Source organism: Anguilla anguilla, chromosome 3 (assembly GCF_013347855.1).
Source record: "Anguilla anguilla isolate fAngAng1 chromosome 3, fAngAng1.pri, whole genome shotgun sequence".
Lineage (NCBI taxonomy): Eukaryota > Metazoa > Chordata > Actinopteri > Anguilliformes > Anguillidae > Anguilla > Anguilla anguilla.
Window position 1 is genome coordinate 44547661 of NC_049203.1, and position 14687 is coordinate 44562347.

The 14687-nt window shown below is 46.1% G+C and overlaps 1 protein-coding gene across 1 annotated transcript; it reads left to right on the plus strand.

Annotated features, from left to right (window-relative positions):
• The first annotated feature begins 1283 nt into the window (after positions 1 to 1283).
• On the plus strand, positions 1284 to 14457 carry cenpj (centromere protein J). The gene is made up of 17 exons (XM_035407991.1): positions 1284 to 1622; positions 2116 to 2570; positions 3576 to 3702; positions 5157 to 5411; positions 6321 to 6495; positions 6872 to 6977; positions 7341 to 8835; positions 9312 to 9438; positions 9835 to 10000; positions 10148 to 10405; positions 10659 to 10749; positions 11547 to 11671; positions 11974 to 12075; positions 12975 to 13115; positions 13574 to 13658; positions 13833 to 13953; positions 14098 to 14457. Exons 2-17 carry the CDS (start codon positions 2148 to 2150, stop codon positions 14288 to 14290), a joined length of 3990 nt encoding a protein of 1329 aa, XP_035263882.1. The 5' UTR covers positions 1284 to 1622; positions 2116 to 2147; the 3' UTR covers positions 14291 to 14457.
• Positions 14458 to 14687: the final 230 nt, after the last annotated feature.

Here is a 14687-nt window from a genome sequence, read left to right on the forward strand (position 1 = left end):
ATCCAAATATTACGTTGACAATGCGCACTGTATACTTAAAACAGAGCCCCTGAATGTTTTATAATAGCTATAGAAAAGTTGGCATGTATTATGTTTGGCTTAGTTATTGTAATGTAGGCGACTAGTGTGATAGTTTTGTAATACAATGTGGTGTCTGTTTTTTATTTTTTTAAATATCAGGTTTTCATGTTCACTGCACAACATATAGGATAAAATATGAAATTAATTCGTTATTCTCGAAAGGGGTCTGAATAAAGCAGCAAGTAACCTTCGATAGCACGGGAAGTCATTTAGCAGACGCTTTGGATAAAAGCGTCTGCTAAATAAATGTAATGTCTCAGTATGAACTGAAACCGATTGAAGCTTGAGCTGTTAGATAATGTCTCCACATCAAAAAGGTGTATATTTTAGGTGTCTATTGATGTTATAGATTTAAATAATTTCCTTTCTCAAAAATGCACTTATACAGAAGACTTCATATAACAAATGAACTTGAATCAAATGAAAAATGAAAGTCTTATGAAAAGTAACATGTCGGCCTACCCAACTGCACACAATAAATTCCGATTACAAATATTATATCATGAAGCTGGCCTATAACCAACTACGCAATATTTACGTTGTGAAAGCACAAACTCCACATTTGAACACAGGCACTGTAGTAAACATCTCCAACAGCACCCCCTGATGACAGCAGAGTATAGGCCCAACTCAATTCTGCATTATTGTGTGTATATTTGATAATCTTTCTGTGTAATGGGATCCTCTTTCCATTACATACCAGCCATTCATAAAAAGCAGTACGACAAACCAGCAGCATTGTTTTTTGGCTTATAAGAGGTCCTACAAGAGGGTATATTAGAAAGATTTTATAATGTTCAATTATGCATGTTGTCTGCGAGCTAAATTATCTACCGACCACCCCCTTTCTTTGATAAGTTTTCTCGATTAATCGAAAGAGAACAGGTCTATTTTTTGACAGTAAGAAATACATTTATTTTTATTTTAAAATTTTAAATGCAACATTAAGTAAATCGATGAACGAATCAAAATTATACGGTTTATCCACAGCCGGCTACCGTGACGTGACAACGTAAAAAACGGTTGCTGGAGCATTGTGCAGACCAAGACCACGTGTGACGCTACATAGTAGGAGTCACTTTTCTCGATAAAATGCAACAAACACACCGCAATACAGCAGCATATTAATAATGTTTATTGCATAGGATTACATCACAAAAAATACAGTTTATCGGAAAAACATTCTCTTTTTGGCGAGGTAGTCACTTTCACAGAAATTGTTATGGCTAAATTGTAGTCTTCATACGGCAAATCCAGAACATAAAGGGCGTCTTTCGCTTACAGTAAGTTCACAGAAAATGTTCAACGTGTATCTTCGCAGAATGCATTATGGGAGATGTGGTTCTTCATTTGGACTTTATTTAAAAGCAAAGCGCAACCACAGCGGAAGTCAATATTCTAGGACTGCGAACCCCAGAAGTCCTTGCACCAATACTTAGTTTCCTATCTCTCGCGGGCTTTGTTTTGGTACGGCGGTACATTTGGAAAGTTGTATTGTCTCTTTCTGAAGAATACTAGTTTGTTGCGGAGCTTTCTGTCAAGTAAGTTCTTAATCTTGGCGATTAAGTTGGTGACAGTTATCTCTTCATCACAATAAATGACTCAGCCATTAACTATATTGTTGGCTGTTGTTTTCCTTAATGCTTACTATGTTAGCTAGCTAGCAGGCAGCAGACTTGCTTCTGGCAATGTAACTGAAGTGAGGTAGTCTAATAATGTAATGCTAACTAGCTTGAGTGAACAAGTATTGGTAAGCAACCATTTGCCTCCAGATCAGCTTGCTAGGTGTTAATACATCTTTGGAACGTTTATTAAGTTAGATGCATTGTAGCACAGGAAATAAAATGCTTGCTAAAATTGGAAGTGTGATTACCAAATTGACGTAAGTTAGCTGACACTTAACGTGAACCATCGTTAACAAATTTGCCAAGTTCTCTGAAAGACCAGTTACGTTGGATGGTAACATAGTTAGCATGTTATTACAGCTGTTGTAAGATTTTGACCTGTCTCTAAGATCTGTCCTACTGTCATTAGCCTGGAGTGCTAAGGTATTAGGACAGCTGGTCATGATGTCGTCTCAAGCTGGGCTGCACAACCCAGAGACCGACTTCCTCGCGCGATGGATGCCGTGCAGCACTCGGGCTGGGGTGATACTCAATCCCTCGGTGGACTTGGCCAGGTCGCTGAGCAGCAGCAGTTGGGCGGCTCAGGACGTTGACGACTCCTTCTTGGCACAGTTCGCCCCTCTTCCGTACTCCAGCAACAGCAGTTCCCTGAGTGTTGAATACCTTGTCCCAGATGAGGCTGCTGCATCTCTGGGCATGTCCGATCAGCTGCCCGGAAAGACGAACTTGATAGCCTTTAACAACTCCACCGCCCTTCAACACACCCACCCCGGTGCTGTCATGCAGGAATCTACCGGTGAGATGGACAGCATAGTGGAGACTTCTGAACAGCCACCAGAAGACTTGATGCTGAAATTGGAACAGGCAAGTTGTACAACAGGAATACCTGTTCACTTTCATCACCATAACTTACAGAAACATGGCAAATGATTCTTTAACCACTTTTTGCGCGTAAAAAAAAACAATGGTGTAGTCAAGTTGTATTACATGTTTGTTCTAATCATTTCTGTAAGGAGTATGGATTAATGGTTAGCCTAATGCATCTAGTCTGTATCAATACATGGCTCTGTTTTGTATACACTGTAATCACTCAGCTGTGTGTACAGCTGACACAAGAATAATGGCTCTGGGGAGAGAGTACTGAGTGTGTACCAAGTGCTGTGGCTCTGACTAAATTAAGTTAATAACCAATGAAAAGCATATAGAGCATTGCGAGGAGGTAGTGGCACTGTCACCTCACAGCAAGAAGGCACTGAGTTTGAATCCCAGGCCTTTCTGTTTGTAGTTTGCATGTTCTTCCTGTGTCTGTGTGGGTTTCCTCTGGGTACTCTGGCTTCCTCCCACAGTCAAAAGACCAGGTTAGGTTAATTGGAGAGTCTAAATTATCCTTGCGGTATGAATATGTGAATGAATGCTGTATAGGCCCTCCAATGGCCTGTTCAGGGTGTATTCCTGCCTTTCACGCAATGTATGCTGGGATAGGCTCCAGCCTCCCCACTACCCTGACCAGGATTAGGCAGTTTAGAAAATGGATGGATAGATGGATGGTATCACGAGACGCCTGACAATACCCAGCCCTAGTCGTGCTCAGTGTAATGGCTGGGGAGTGCGTATGAAGTGGGTACCCAGTGCAATGTCTCTGCACTGTTTGTACTCAGTGTATACTGAATGGGGTGGCAATGCTGTATAATGCTTAGGGACCTTGGCTTGTAACTCAATGTTACAGGTTAAATTCCCAGCTGGGCTGCTACCCTTGAGCAAGATATTTAACCGGAGTAAATATCCAGCTGTTTAGACACTGATTATGTGTGAACTTCAAAGTGTCGTGGCTCGAGGAAGTGTGGGCTAAGTGGCCATGTAAACTTGCAGCTGAAGGAGTGGCAGCAGCAGATGCAGGAGAAGCTGAAGGCCCATCAGATGCAGCAGCTCCAGGAGCTGCTGGAGGAGCAGCAGAGACTCCTGGGCTTGGTGTACGTCTCCCAGCAGGCCAGTGCAGGTAAGCTCCTCCTCTCATCTGCCACCTTTCCCACATCTTTTCTTACCTATTTGCACCACTCTGCTTTTCATGACACATGATGACAAGAACAGGCCATTAAGCCCATTTAGGCTCATCATTTACCTATAATGTAGACTGTAATACAGACTCACTGGCAAAGGTCTGGAATTGAACACATCAAGGGCCTTCGCCTCTACTACAAGACCTGTAAAGTAGTTCCATGCATTCAAAACTGTAAAAAACATCTCTCATATTAGTGCATGATTTACCTTGAGATAATTTCCATCTATTCCCCTTTATTCTGCTGGCAGAAATCAATCTGAAATATCTTTTCTAGCTCATTTTGTTAATGTCTTTTGTGAATTAAAAAACCCAGTGAAGCTTTTCTGTGTGAAAGGGGGACGACGCTAAAGTTGTTTGTGTCCCAGCTCACACACTGTGGCTGCTTATCTTTACTAGCTTATGAGTGAGGAGCAAGACTGAAAACAAAGTAAAGGTTCTGTAAGCTTAAAAAAAACGAGCACAGAACCGCCCTGACCCACGGCGCAACCCACTTCCGCAGACACATTTTAGCTGGCACCGCCTGCGCATGCGTCCTACTAAACGAAGCACCACCTGCACATGCGTCCGACTAAACGTCCATGAGTGAGTGAGTGACCGCAATTTGGCACGCATAGCCCACGGCGGCAGTCCTACCTGCGTGCCGTGGGGGAAAAAAAAATCCTTACAGAGAGACTTTAAAATGGTTTGGATGGGCTACTGAGTGGCTCATCCTATAAAAGTACTGTTCTAATGCAAGGGTAAGCCCGACAGTCTGGTATCAAATTCTGACATGCCAGTGTCGACTGTGGCTGGCAGCCCTGTGGAGTGACACACTGTTGTCTCTAGCATCATCCAGGGACCGGAGGGTTTCAGTTAGCCTGGATGACAGAGTTCGTCTGAGTTCAGCTGTGCTTGCAGTGTCTTCCTATGTCTCATGTCTGTGTGAGCTCAAAGTGCAAACTGCCCTGTGATAAGAACAGAGGAGAGCACATGTTTGTGCTCTTCAAAAATCGACTGAAGGTATAAGATGAGCATTGCATTTTGAGCATGATTGTGCATTGCAAATTGGGGAGAAAATGTGGGATTAAAAAAAAAAATGCTGGCATTTTTAGTTAAGTTTTTTTTTTTTTTAGTTCACAGATTTTCACATGTACGTTTCATGTAAATAATTTCTTTAGAAATAGATCCTAGATCTGATCCTAAATTCTGCTGTAAACAGTTGGGTTTTTTGAAAGTGGTGATCCTGGGAGCATTTAATTTTAGGTAGGCCATTCATATGCTGCTTTCTCAACAATCTGCTCCACCTGCAGCATAGACCTAGCTTATGGTGCATATTTTATGTACTGTATTTTGTCACTGAGTTTGGGGGAGTGTCGCATTGAGCTGTACAGAGCTGCTGGGAATCTTTCCAGGTGACTCGGGGGCGTCTCAGCTGACAGAGGGGGACTGGGGGGATGATACGGTGCTGGAGCGCCCCCCTGTGTCGCAGGGAGAGAGGCAGCCCTCCCTTTCCCCTGGCTCGGACCTCCAGGGGCCCCCGGTTCCTCAGCGGCAGCCCCTCTCACCCCTGCAGTGGGCCCCCAGCGGCCCCTGCATCCAGAGCACTGCTGCGTGCCTTCATCCTCACCCGGAGGAAGAGGAGAAGGAAGACCCTGACAAGACCTTGGGTAAAACTGAGTAATGTTCTGCACCTGGTGCTTATCTTGCACAAAACCAGTGTGCATGAAAATGGACAAAGAACTGGAAGCGGCAGTTTCAATTCCTCTTGTAGAGAAATGGAAATGAACTAATTTATATAATTGTATATAAATTAAAATTTTATAGAAAATAATTAATTTATAGTGAAAAGAGTAATTCAAAAGCCTACACATTTTTTCTTCTGACATTTCTCTGAAATCCCTGTGTTCGAGACCTTGGGTAAGCAAATTGCAAAATGAAAAGGAACAGAAGACTATTGCACAACACTCTAAATGCAGTATGGTATATGAAATGTTTTTCCAAACATGGAATCAAGGCTGCTTCATTCTCACATTTTGCTATTCACCCTCATGCTTCTCAGCAAAATGCAGACAAGTAAGTTCAATGGCAACTTACTCCTTAATTTAACTCTTAAAACATAACATTTGGTCCCACTGGAATGTGGAACCAATGCTATACGTTGAATTAACACTGTTAGAGTTGAATTAACAGTGGACATTTTACTGTGTACCATGCACTAAAATTGTTTATGAAATTTCACAGTAATAAAAGTATAGGACTAAATGCAACCTTTTTATTTATTTTGATCTTGTGTAATGACTTCACAGTTAATGCTTGCATGTGGTAGTCTGCCTCACAATGCAATAGCAACACCTCTGGCCATGCAAGTGCCTGGCATCTGCCTGTGGTAGCTACACCAATCATGCTGTCCTCCAGCGCAGTAGCTGGTGTAGCGAGCGATGGTGTGGACCCTCTTGAATTGCCAAAGGACATTGCAGCAATGGGGCAGGTCTATTTTTACAAATGAGCATTGCAGATTGGACATGCCAAGAAAATTACAGTACTTGGAGCAAACTAAAACAATTCTATCTCATCAGGTTCAAATGTTTGCATCCAGCGATGGAGTGGAGACCCTCTCCAAGAATATGATGATGACGATGAAGTGGTTGAAGATGAGGAAGAAGATTCTCAGCATGCTGTCCCCTCATGCAGTGCAGGCTCTTTGCAGATAGCACACAGAAAGGCAGAAGAACCAGAGCATTTGGAAGACAGGTAACTCTGCAGTGTAGAGTAGTGGTCAGAGCGCTGGACTCTGGACCTGAGGGCATCACTGTGGAGTAGTGGTTAGGCTGCTTGACTCTGTACCCACTACTGAAATAAGAAAATTCTCCTCAAGGTGTAGTTTCATCTCTTCACATGCAAAACAAAAAAAAGCTCTTCATCCCTATAGAATTTGATTTCCGTTCACGTGACTCGAAATGTATGCATGTACTTTCATGTGAACACGATCATCACATACATCATACATGCACCCAGTTCAGGCATTTGAGAAGAATCTGCTGAAGGTATTGTGGATGATGAGGTTTATCTCAGTGTTGAATGTCTCCTGTGTCTCAGTTGTACCGCTTTGTTGGTTCTGTGTCTGCAGACCCATCAGGTCTGGGATTGGAGGGAGGAGTCAGACCTTTGAGGAGCTGCTGGAAGAACAGCTGCGGATGGAGGAGCAGAGACTGAATTCTGGCCAGCAGAAACCGGTCAGAACCTCACAGGATGTCGCTGATCACTTTGCACACTGCAGAAACAGAGAAGAACTTTGCTGCTCATAGTCTGTTATTCAATCCAGATATTAGTCTTATTTTTATAGATGAATTTGCTTGCACGTTTTCTGTATTACCTCAGCGCATTGTTAATGTTTCTCCACAAACAGCGGTGGGTAGTATTTAAAAGACATGCATTTGAAATATTTATTTGTTTAAGGGTCGCTCACCACATATGATGGATAACTCGTTGTCACTTGCAAAGTAGCCTACACCCCCACCATTTTGCTTGTAGTTTTCTCGATGAATTCACGTGAGAGGTGTGTTAATATTTTGTATTTTGACCGTCTTTGTCCGCAGAGCCGTGCGGGGGCTGAGGAAGTCAGAGTTAATTTCAAGTCCAAGAGGCCATTCCTCAGGCGGGGGGAGGGCCTGTCCCGCTTCCTGGGGGGCGGAGCGGCGGCGGCTCGGCGGAGCGCCAAAGAGGTGGCCGAACCCCCGCCCAAGCCCGCCGCCGCTCGAGGGTCTGGCGAGCCCGGCAGCGGCGACGATCGGCGGCGACCTCCCATCCAGCGCAAGACCACCGCCCTGAGCCGAGAATCCCCTCCCGAGTGCCCGTCCGCGCCGCCGAACCGCGGCAGGGCCGAAACCAAGGAAACCAGGCCAAGTCGGGCACCGCGGCAACCCCGTGTCCTAGCCAGTCGGCAGAAGCTAAATGCTGCGAGTGTCAGTTTGGGGCGGCCCAAACAGCCGCAACAGCGGCAAGAGGGGCCGCCGCCTGCCCAGACCCAGCATGCACTGGGGGGTATGAGGGCGGAGACTTTGGGTCAGGGGTCGCAGACGAGGGCGGGTGTGGCGGTGGGGGTGGAGGAGGGAGGGGGAGGCAGGCAAGTTGCTCCGGAGCAGGGGTACTCCTTCGAGCAGTCCTTCCAGGCCAAGCTGGGGAGCTGGGACATGGAGAAGCAGAGGGAGCGGGTGGAGCTGGGCGAGTTTGAGCTGCTGGAGCAGGCGGCTGAGGAGATGTCCTTCTCCAGCAACTCCTCCTTTGTCTTGAAGGTCCTGGAGCTGGACCGCCAGGACAGCAGGGGGCGCCGCCACCACCGCAGGCTCTCATCCACCCCTGTCAAGTCCCCCAAGCCCTCCCCGCCCAAAGCGGGCCAGAGCGGCGACGGCGACAGCGACACCGACCGCCCAGGGAGCGCCCTGCCCGTCTGCCCATCTGTTGCCGTGGCAGCGGCGGTGACCAGGGGGGATCCCGTGGGCGGATTCATCGAGAGAGAGGCAGTAGTCTCATCGGATCCCTGCAGCTCAGATTCAGAGGCGGTGGAAGACGAGCCGGAGCAGGAAGTACTGCAGCACATGCCGGCGCTACCCAGCAGTCCCTGCTTCTCCCCGTCCCAGGGCCAATATGACAAGACGTCCTACCAGGACGCAGAGGGTGACTTTTGCGGAGGGGGGGAACACAACGAAACCGGTGACCTCAGTAACCACAACGACTCCACTCTGACGGAGGGACAGGGTCAGGGGTCGAAGGACGACCGCCTGGTGTTCGACGACGACGACACCTGGAACGATTTGGAAGATGCCGGGAATGCAGAGGACAGTGGCAGCAACGATGGCGGAGGAATTACCCATGATCCTCCGGGAGCAGAGAGTGACAGAGCGCTGAAGAGGAAGGTGGCCACCATGAAGGTGCCTGAATCTGCACCGCAGGGCAACCCTGCATTTCGGGAGCTGGAACCGCCCCCCACCTCTCAGCTGGTGGCCAAACTTTTCCCCTCCCTGAAGCCCAAACCACAGCCCGCCCCTCCCCCGCCCCCAGGACCCACAGGCACAGCAGGAGACCAAGGGGCAGGTAAGAAGACACAACTTACTACAGTGATCAGATTTTTAAATATTTACATGTAGAACAAAGGAGCTCTGTCGTATATTTATTATATTATATGTCTAAGCAATTTGTTTTGCAAGTATCACATATTAGCTATGTCTTTGTTAGCTGTTGACAGTTTTTATCCATACAAGCATGTTTCTGCAAGCATATTAAATTTATCATATATAAACAGTTATGAATTAGAAATTTAGACTTGGTGTGTTATTTTTGTTTTTGTTTTATTTATTTATTAAATAGTTAAATTTAGTTAAATTAGAACATTTCCAGACAAGAACCTAACCATTCAGACTTTGAGTTATCTTTTGCCTGTAAATAACAATGATAATAAAAATACTAAATGTATGGCTGAAAATGACTGAACAGTGAACTGTGGGACAGTGTGCAGCGTTGGATTCTTGCCTGTGCATTTGTGACTTGCATATGTGCCCCAAACCCCACAGGCCGTCAGTCCAGGCTTCTGAGAGAGAGGTTGGCGGAGCTGGAGATAGAGATTGAGCGGTTCCGCTCAGAGAACGCTGCCCTGGCCAGCCAGCGGCTGGAGCGGGAGAAAGCTCTGGAGGCGCTCAGGTAAGGGCCCGACTGCGGGTGCGTCTCCTCACTGGAGGAAGAGTGCAAACCCCCCCTTGGAGGAGCAGATAACCAGGGAGGAGTATTCTGTTATAATGTTTGTTGTATGGATATTCTGTGGCTCCCAAGTGGGACATTTTGATAATTTAACTATTTTTTTAACCCAGAATTGCTACAGGAAGCCCTTGATCTGCATTCATTCACCCTTTGAATCAGGAAAATAAATCATATTGAATCATTTTCAGTCATTTTATGGTCAGTTATTTTGTGAACAGAAAGAGGAAATACACTATCATGTTCCTTAATATGAGATATGTCCGAGTCAGAGACGTGTAAACAGAAAGTGAACAAAAACCAAGGGACTGTTAAAGTAATAGAGCGGGGGTGTGCCCACAGGAAGGAAAGGGCGGAGTTTGAGCAGATGAAGGAGGAGGAGCTGGCGCGGTTGGAGGAGTTTAAGAAGGAGGAGACTCGCAAGCTGCAGAAGGAGCGCAAGGTGTTTGAGAAGCACGCCTCCGCCGCCCGGGCCATCCCTGACAAGAGGGAGCGTGAGGAGATACAGGTGAAATGAGAAGGAGCACAGGGGGGGGTGAGAGGGGATAAAGGTGAAACTATGACTGTGAGTCTGTAGTGCTGTAATGTGCCCTCCTACCAGTAGAGGGCAGCAGTCTGAATTGCAGCGTCATGCTGCCTCCTGACTGTGTCTCAGGCCCTGAAGCAGCAGCTGAGCTCCCTGCAGGAGGAGCTTCGTCGGCGGGAGGCTCGCTGGTCTAACACTCACAGCCGGCTGCGGCAGCAGGTGGAGGCGCTGGGGGCGGAGAACAGCGACCTGCGGGACGAGGTGCGGGCCCTGGAGCGGCTCCGAATCTCCGCCTGGAAGAGGGATGAAGCTGAGAGGGAGAGGGAGAGGGAGAAGGAGAGCTGCAGGAGGTCCAGTGAGAGCACTGCGGCCCGCTCCAAATCCACTGTGAGTGCCAGCTTTCAGGATGTCTGCTTTACATCATTTCCTGTCAGATTATCCCTGAACCTAGCCCGACATCACTTCACACAGGGCCTCAGATGCCTCCTGGACTCACTCTGACATCACTTCCTCTGAATCTGACCTCACCTCACTGCGTCCCAGCTGTTGCATTTAGTCCCCCTGTGCAATCCCTCTGTAATATGAGTATAATCTCTGTAATGACTCTGTAATCTGTGTAATCCCTGCTCTTGTGTTGAAGAGCCCTCCAGGTGCTCTGAAGGCTAGCCAGCCTTTCACTGCTACTGCCAGGGAGACACGCCAGGTGACCAGTCCTCCCAAGAGCACTCACAGTGGGTATCTGCAATGTATATATCCTGTTTAGTTCAGTTTGCATTTCCTTTATTGTCAAAGTAATCCAACCAATGAAATATATCTTGATTAGGTTTCAAAAATTGTAAATTGTATTTTTCTCATGGCAAAACTGGTCATCTGATTTGGTGCAGTAATACAATCATCAAGCATTTCATGCTTAACATTCTTTCTGAGCAATGCAATAAAAGAACAGAAAAGAACAGAGAGGCATCTCAGCATGATTAAGGCCATCTAAACATTGTCAATCCTATTGTCTTCATGGGGGTGTCATACTGCCAACAAAAAATAAGATGTTTAATATTCACACTGTGTAGCATCACTGTAGATTCAGTGTAGACTTGTGTACAGCTTGCTAAGAGGGGTCTGGCTCACAGCAGTTTGATGGGCACGTTGTTTACCCAATATAAATAATGACCTAATAATAAGAACAAAGTGCTCCTCCATTGTATGGTTGTTTTCTTAATTTCATTCACACTTAATTTTTGGAGTTTTATGGAAAAGATGCTACTGCGATGAGAAGCTAAGTACTAGAGGTGCTGTGTTATTGTTAAATACAGTGAAACCTGTCTGAGGCGGCCACCCATGGGAGTAATGAACAATGGCTGTCATGTGCAGGTGACCTCCTAGGCAGGTTTCAGTCTAAATGCGGCTCTCAGTCTCACACTAATGAAAGTTTTGTTTGAGACACAGTTCCTCTGTGGCACCGGTGAGTGGAGAGCACATTTCTTCCACATGCGACAGAAAGGTGAAATTGACATTTCGCCCTTGTCTGCAGGAAGCAGCAGCAGGAAGTCCCCACAGATACCCAGCCCTGGGTCTGGAGCACAGAAGCAGGCGGGGCCTGGTCAAGGGCAGCCAATCACGGCACAGAACCCAAACACTCCTCCGACTCTGCTTTCTGTGAGTGACGGGTGTGCAATACATTGCAAGGTTTTTTTGAACATGATAAAAACAGTTCAAAGAAGTGTATTTAAATATATATATGTATAAATCAATTCTTGAAAGCTGTGATTAATATATTTCAATATATTTTGAGTATATTCCATTTCTGTAAGTGTGGCAATGTGGCTAGCTTATCTCTTAAGACCAGTGGAGGAGATATGATGGCCTTTGGTTTGGGTGGGTTGATAGCATCATAGCAATATGCTGCGGAAAACAGGACAAGCTTGTAAGCTGTTTGTGTGCCACTGTGCTGTCAACAGAGAGCAGGTGTGTCACAGACGGAGTACTGTGAGGAGGAGGAGGAGGAAGAGGAGGAAGAAGAACAGCCGAGCCAGAAGGAGATCACTCATCCTGATGGAAAGGTGTGCGTTTGTGTGGGGGCATTTCTTGGCAAGCATTTGCTATTAACTGCTGTTGAATGTGTTTGGTCGAAGAGTATTCTGCAAGTTATTTCTGTTACCAAGTTATTCATTGTAGACATTGATGACAAAGAATGAAAAATAGACACATATTTATTAATGATAAATTGTACACTTTGGCCAAGAATGCAATAACCTAGTAATTTTCATACAGCTGTATCAAACTTGTTACGGGGCTGACTTTAGAAAGTATATTAGCCATTTCATATTAGCGTAAACTCACCTTGCAAGACCACAACGTTATGTTGTTACATATGTTACATATAATGTTACAGCTAAAGCCAATCAAAGCAGGTCTCAGAAACACTGCAGCAGAGAAGTGGAATGTTGAGAATGCGGTCAGCGGGGTGATCAGTCATTATGCTGCAAGTCTCCTCCCATTAAAATGTCTAGTGGTTCCCATTGGCTATCATTTTACTCATGAATATTCGACTCAACGTTCAAGGAAGCAGAGGGCAATTCTTTGATTCTGGATGAATCAATGCTTCTGCATCACCACTTCCAGCCATTAGCTACTGTTAATTATAAGAAGATAAAAGTTTGATTACAGGCCACACCAGACCATCTTTTATTGTTCAGCTCACCTGTCAATCTTCCATTTTAACACACTTTTGTCGGGTGAAGAAGTGAGCAAGTCCAAGTATTCTCAGGAAGGTTCCCCCTCCCTCCTTCCTTCCTAATTTCAGTGATCTAAAATCACTACCGATTGACTAGGCGACGTTTCTGCCGTATTGCCTTCTAGATCAGGTGAAGGAAGGACAAGTTTATAGGACATAGCCGCTGTTTGAGGCCCCTGTGGAGTGACATCACATAACCACGCCCTTCTGTCTGCATTTTGGCAGATTGAGACCATCCTGTGCTGCGGGACGCGGCTTATAGTCTTCCCCAACGGAACCCGCAAAGAGGTGTCTGCCGACGGCCGCACCGTCAAAGTCAACTTCTTCAACGGTGACGTCAAGCAGGTCATGGAGGACCAGAGAGTGGTGAGTGTGACCTAGCCCACACCTGCTTAGCTTCGGCTGTTGGAAATTGGAAGGGTATAAGGTGGTGTGGCTGCTGGCAAAATAAGGTTTAAGTTAACAGTAATGCAAAACAAGGTATCTGTGATAGCACCTGGTTGCTCCACCCACTTTGGGACTCATGAAGCCTCACAAGTCCATCATGTTTGAGTATGATATAGAGAGCTTGTTTGAATGTACAATTCAAAAGGATGTCCTTACTAGACTGTTTTATGAAAGCCTATTGCTGCATCCAGATGCAATATGTACCTTGTTAAGCAAACAACAGAAAGGAAACCCAAATTCTTCCTAATTAGTGTCTCAAACTAAGGGTTTCACTAATTGTTCAGAAACCAGTCTCCTCATAGACCACATCAACACTGGGCTATTCACTTTAGTTACTCATTAGGACAGCTCACGAGACTTTGTGCTTTTCTCTCTAGATCTACTACTATGCCAACACCCAAACCACTCACACCACTTACCCTGATGGCATGGAAGTTCTACAGTTCCCCAACAATCAGATCGGTGAGACCTGAATCCACTGCCCTTGACCTGCCTCTTTGCCCCTTAACTAGCACTGTGTCACTTAACTGCCCCACGATTGCCCTTAACCCGCCTGTGAGTCCCATACCACCTTCTAATGTGATCCCGCTTCCTAAACTGTCCCCTGACTTGCCCTGGCCCTCTTTTCCAAATCAGAGAAGCATTTCCCGGACGGTCGCAAGGAAATCACCTTCCCCGACCAGACGGTAAAGAACCTCGGCCCGAACGGGGACGAGGAGAGCGTGCTTCCAGACGGGACCATCATACAAGTAAAACCGTGAGTAACCCGCGATCACAGCGTGGGCATGCGAGTTAAAAACACCCAATGAGGTTCTGTAGGAAAACGGGAGCTGAAATGTGTTTCTCCTGGCAGAGATGCCTTTGTGGTTGTCGTACGGTAATAAATTCTCCGACCTGGCAGAGACGGCACCAAGGTGATCCAGTTCAACAGCGGGCAGAGGGAAGTGCACACGGACAAGTTCAAACGACGCGAGTACCCCGACGGGACGATGAAGACGGTCTACGCTGACGGGCGGCAGGAGACCCGGTACCCCAACGGCCGACTGCGCATCAAGGACAAAGACGGGCGCGTCGTTTCAGACTCCAAGACTTAACGCCCCGGGGAAACCCCCTCAACCTTCCCTCTACTTACCCCTCAGCGCTCCTGTGCCTGAGGTCCTGTTCGTATTTATGAAGTCTCGATTGCGTGTGATATGCAGTGAATGTTTCTGTAATAGTTTGTAAATAGTATACATATAATTTTTTTGTAATATTTGTTTTTTGGCCAAATTAGTTTTTATTTAATATTTGTTCAAATAAATTATTTTTTAAATTCCATGGCGCATATGCTTGTTTTACCACAACTAGGGATACTTCACAAAGCGGGATTAAGGAGTTAGCGGGCTAAGTTTCGTAATTATGTTTGTTTTATAATAACCCAGGCTGCTGTCCAGATTTACTGAAAATATAAAACCCGCTTTGTGAAATACCTCCTAAATCGCCATATTCTAT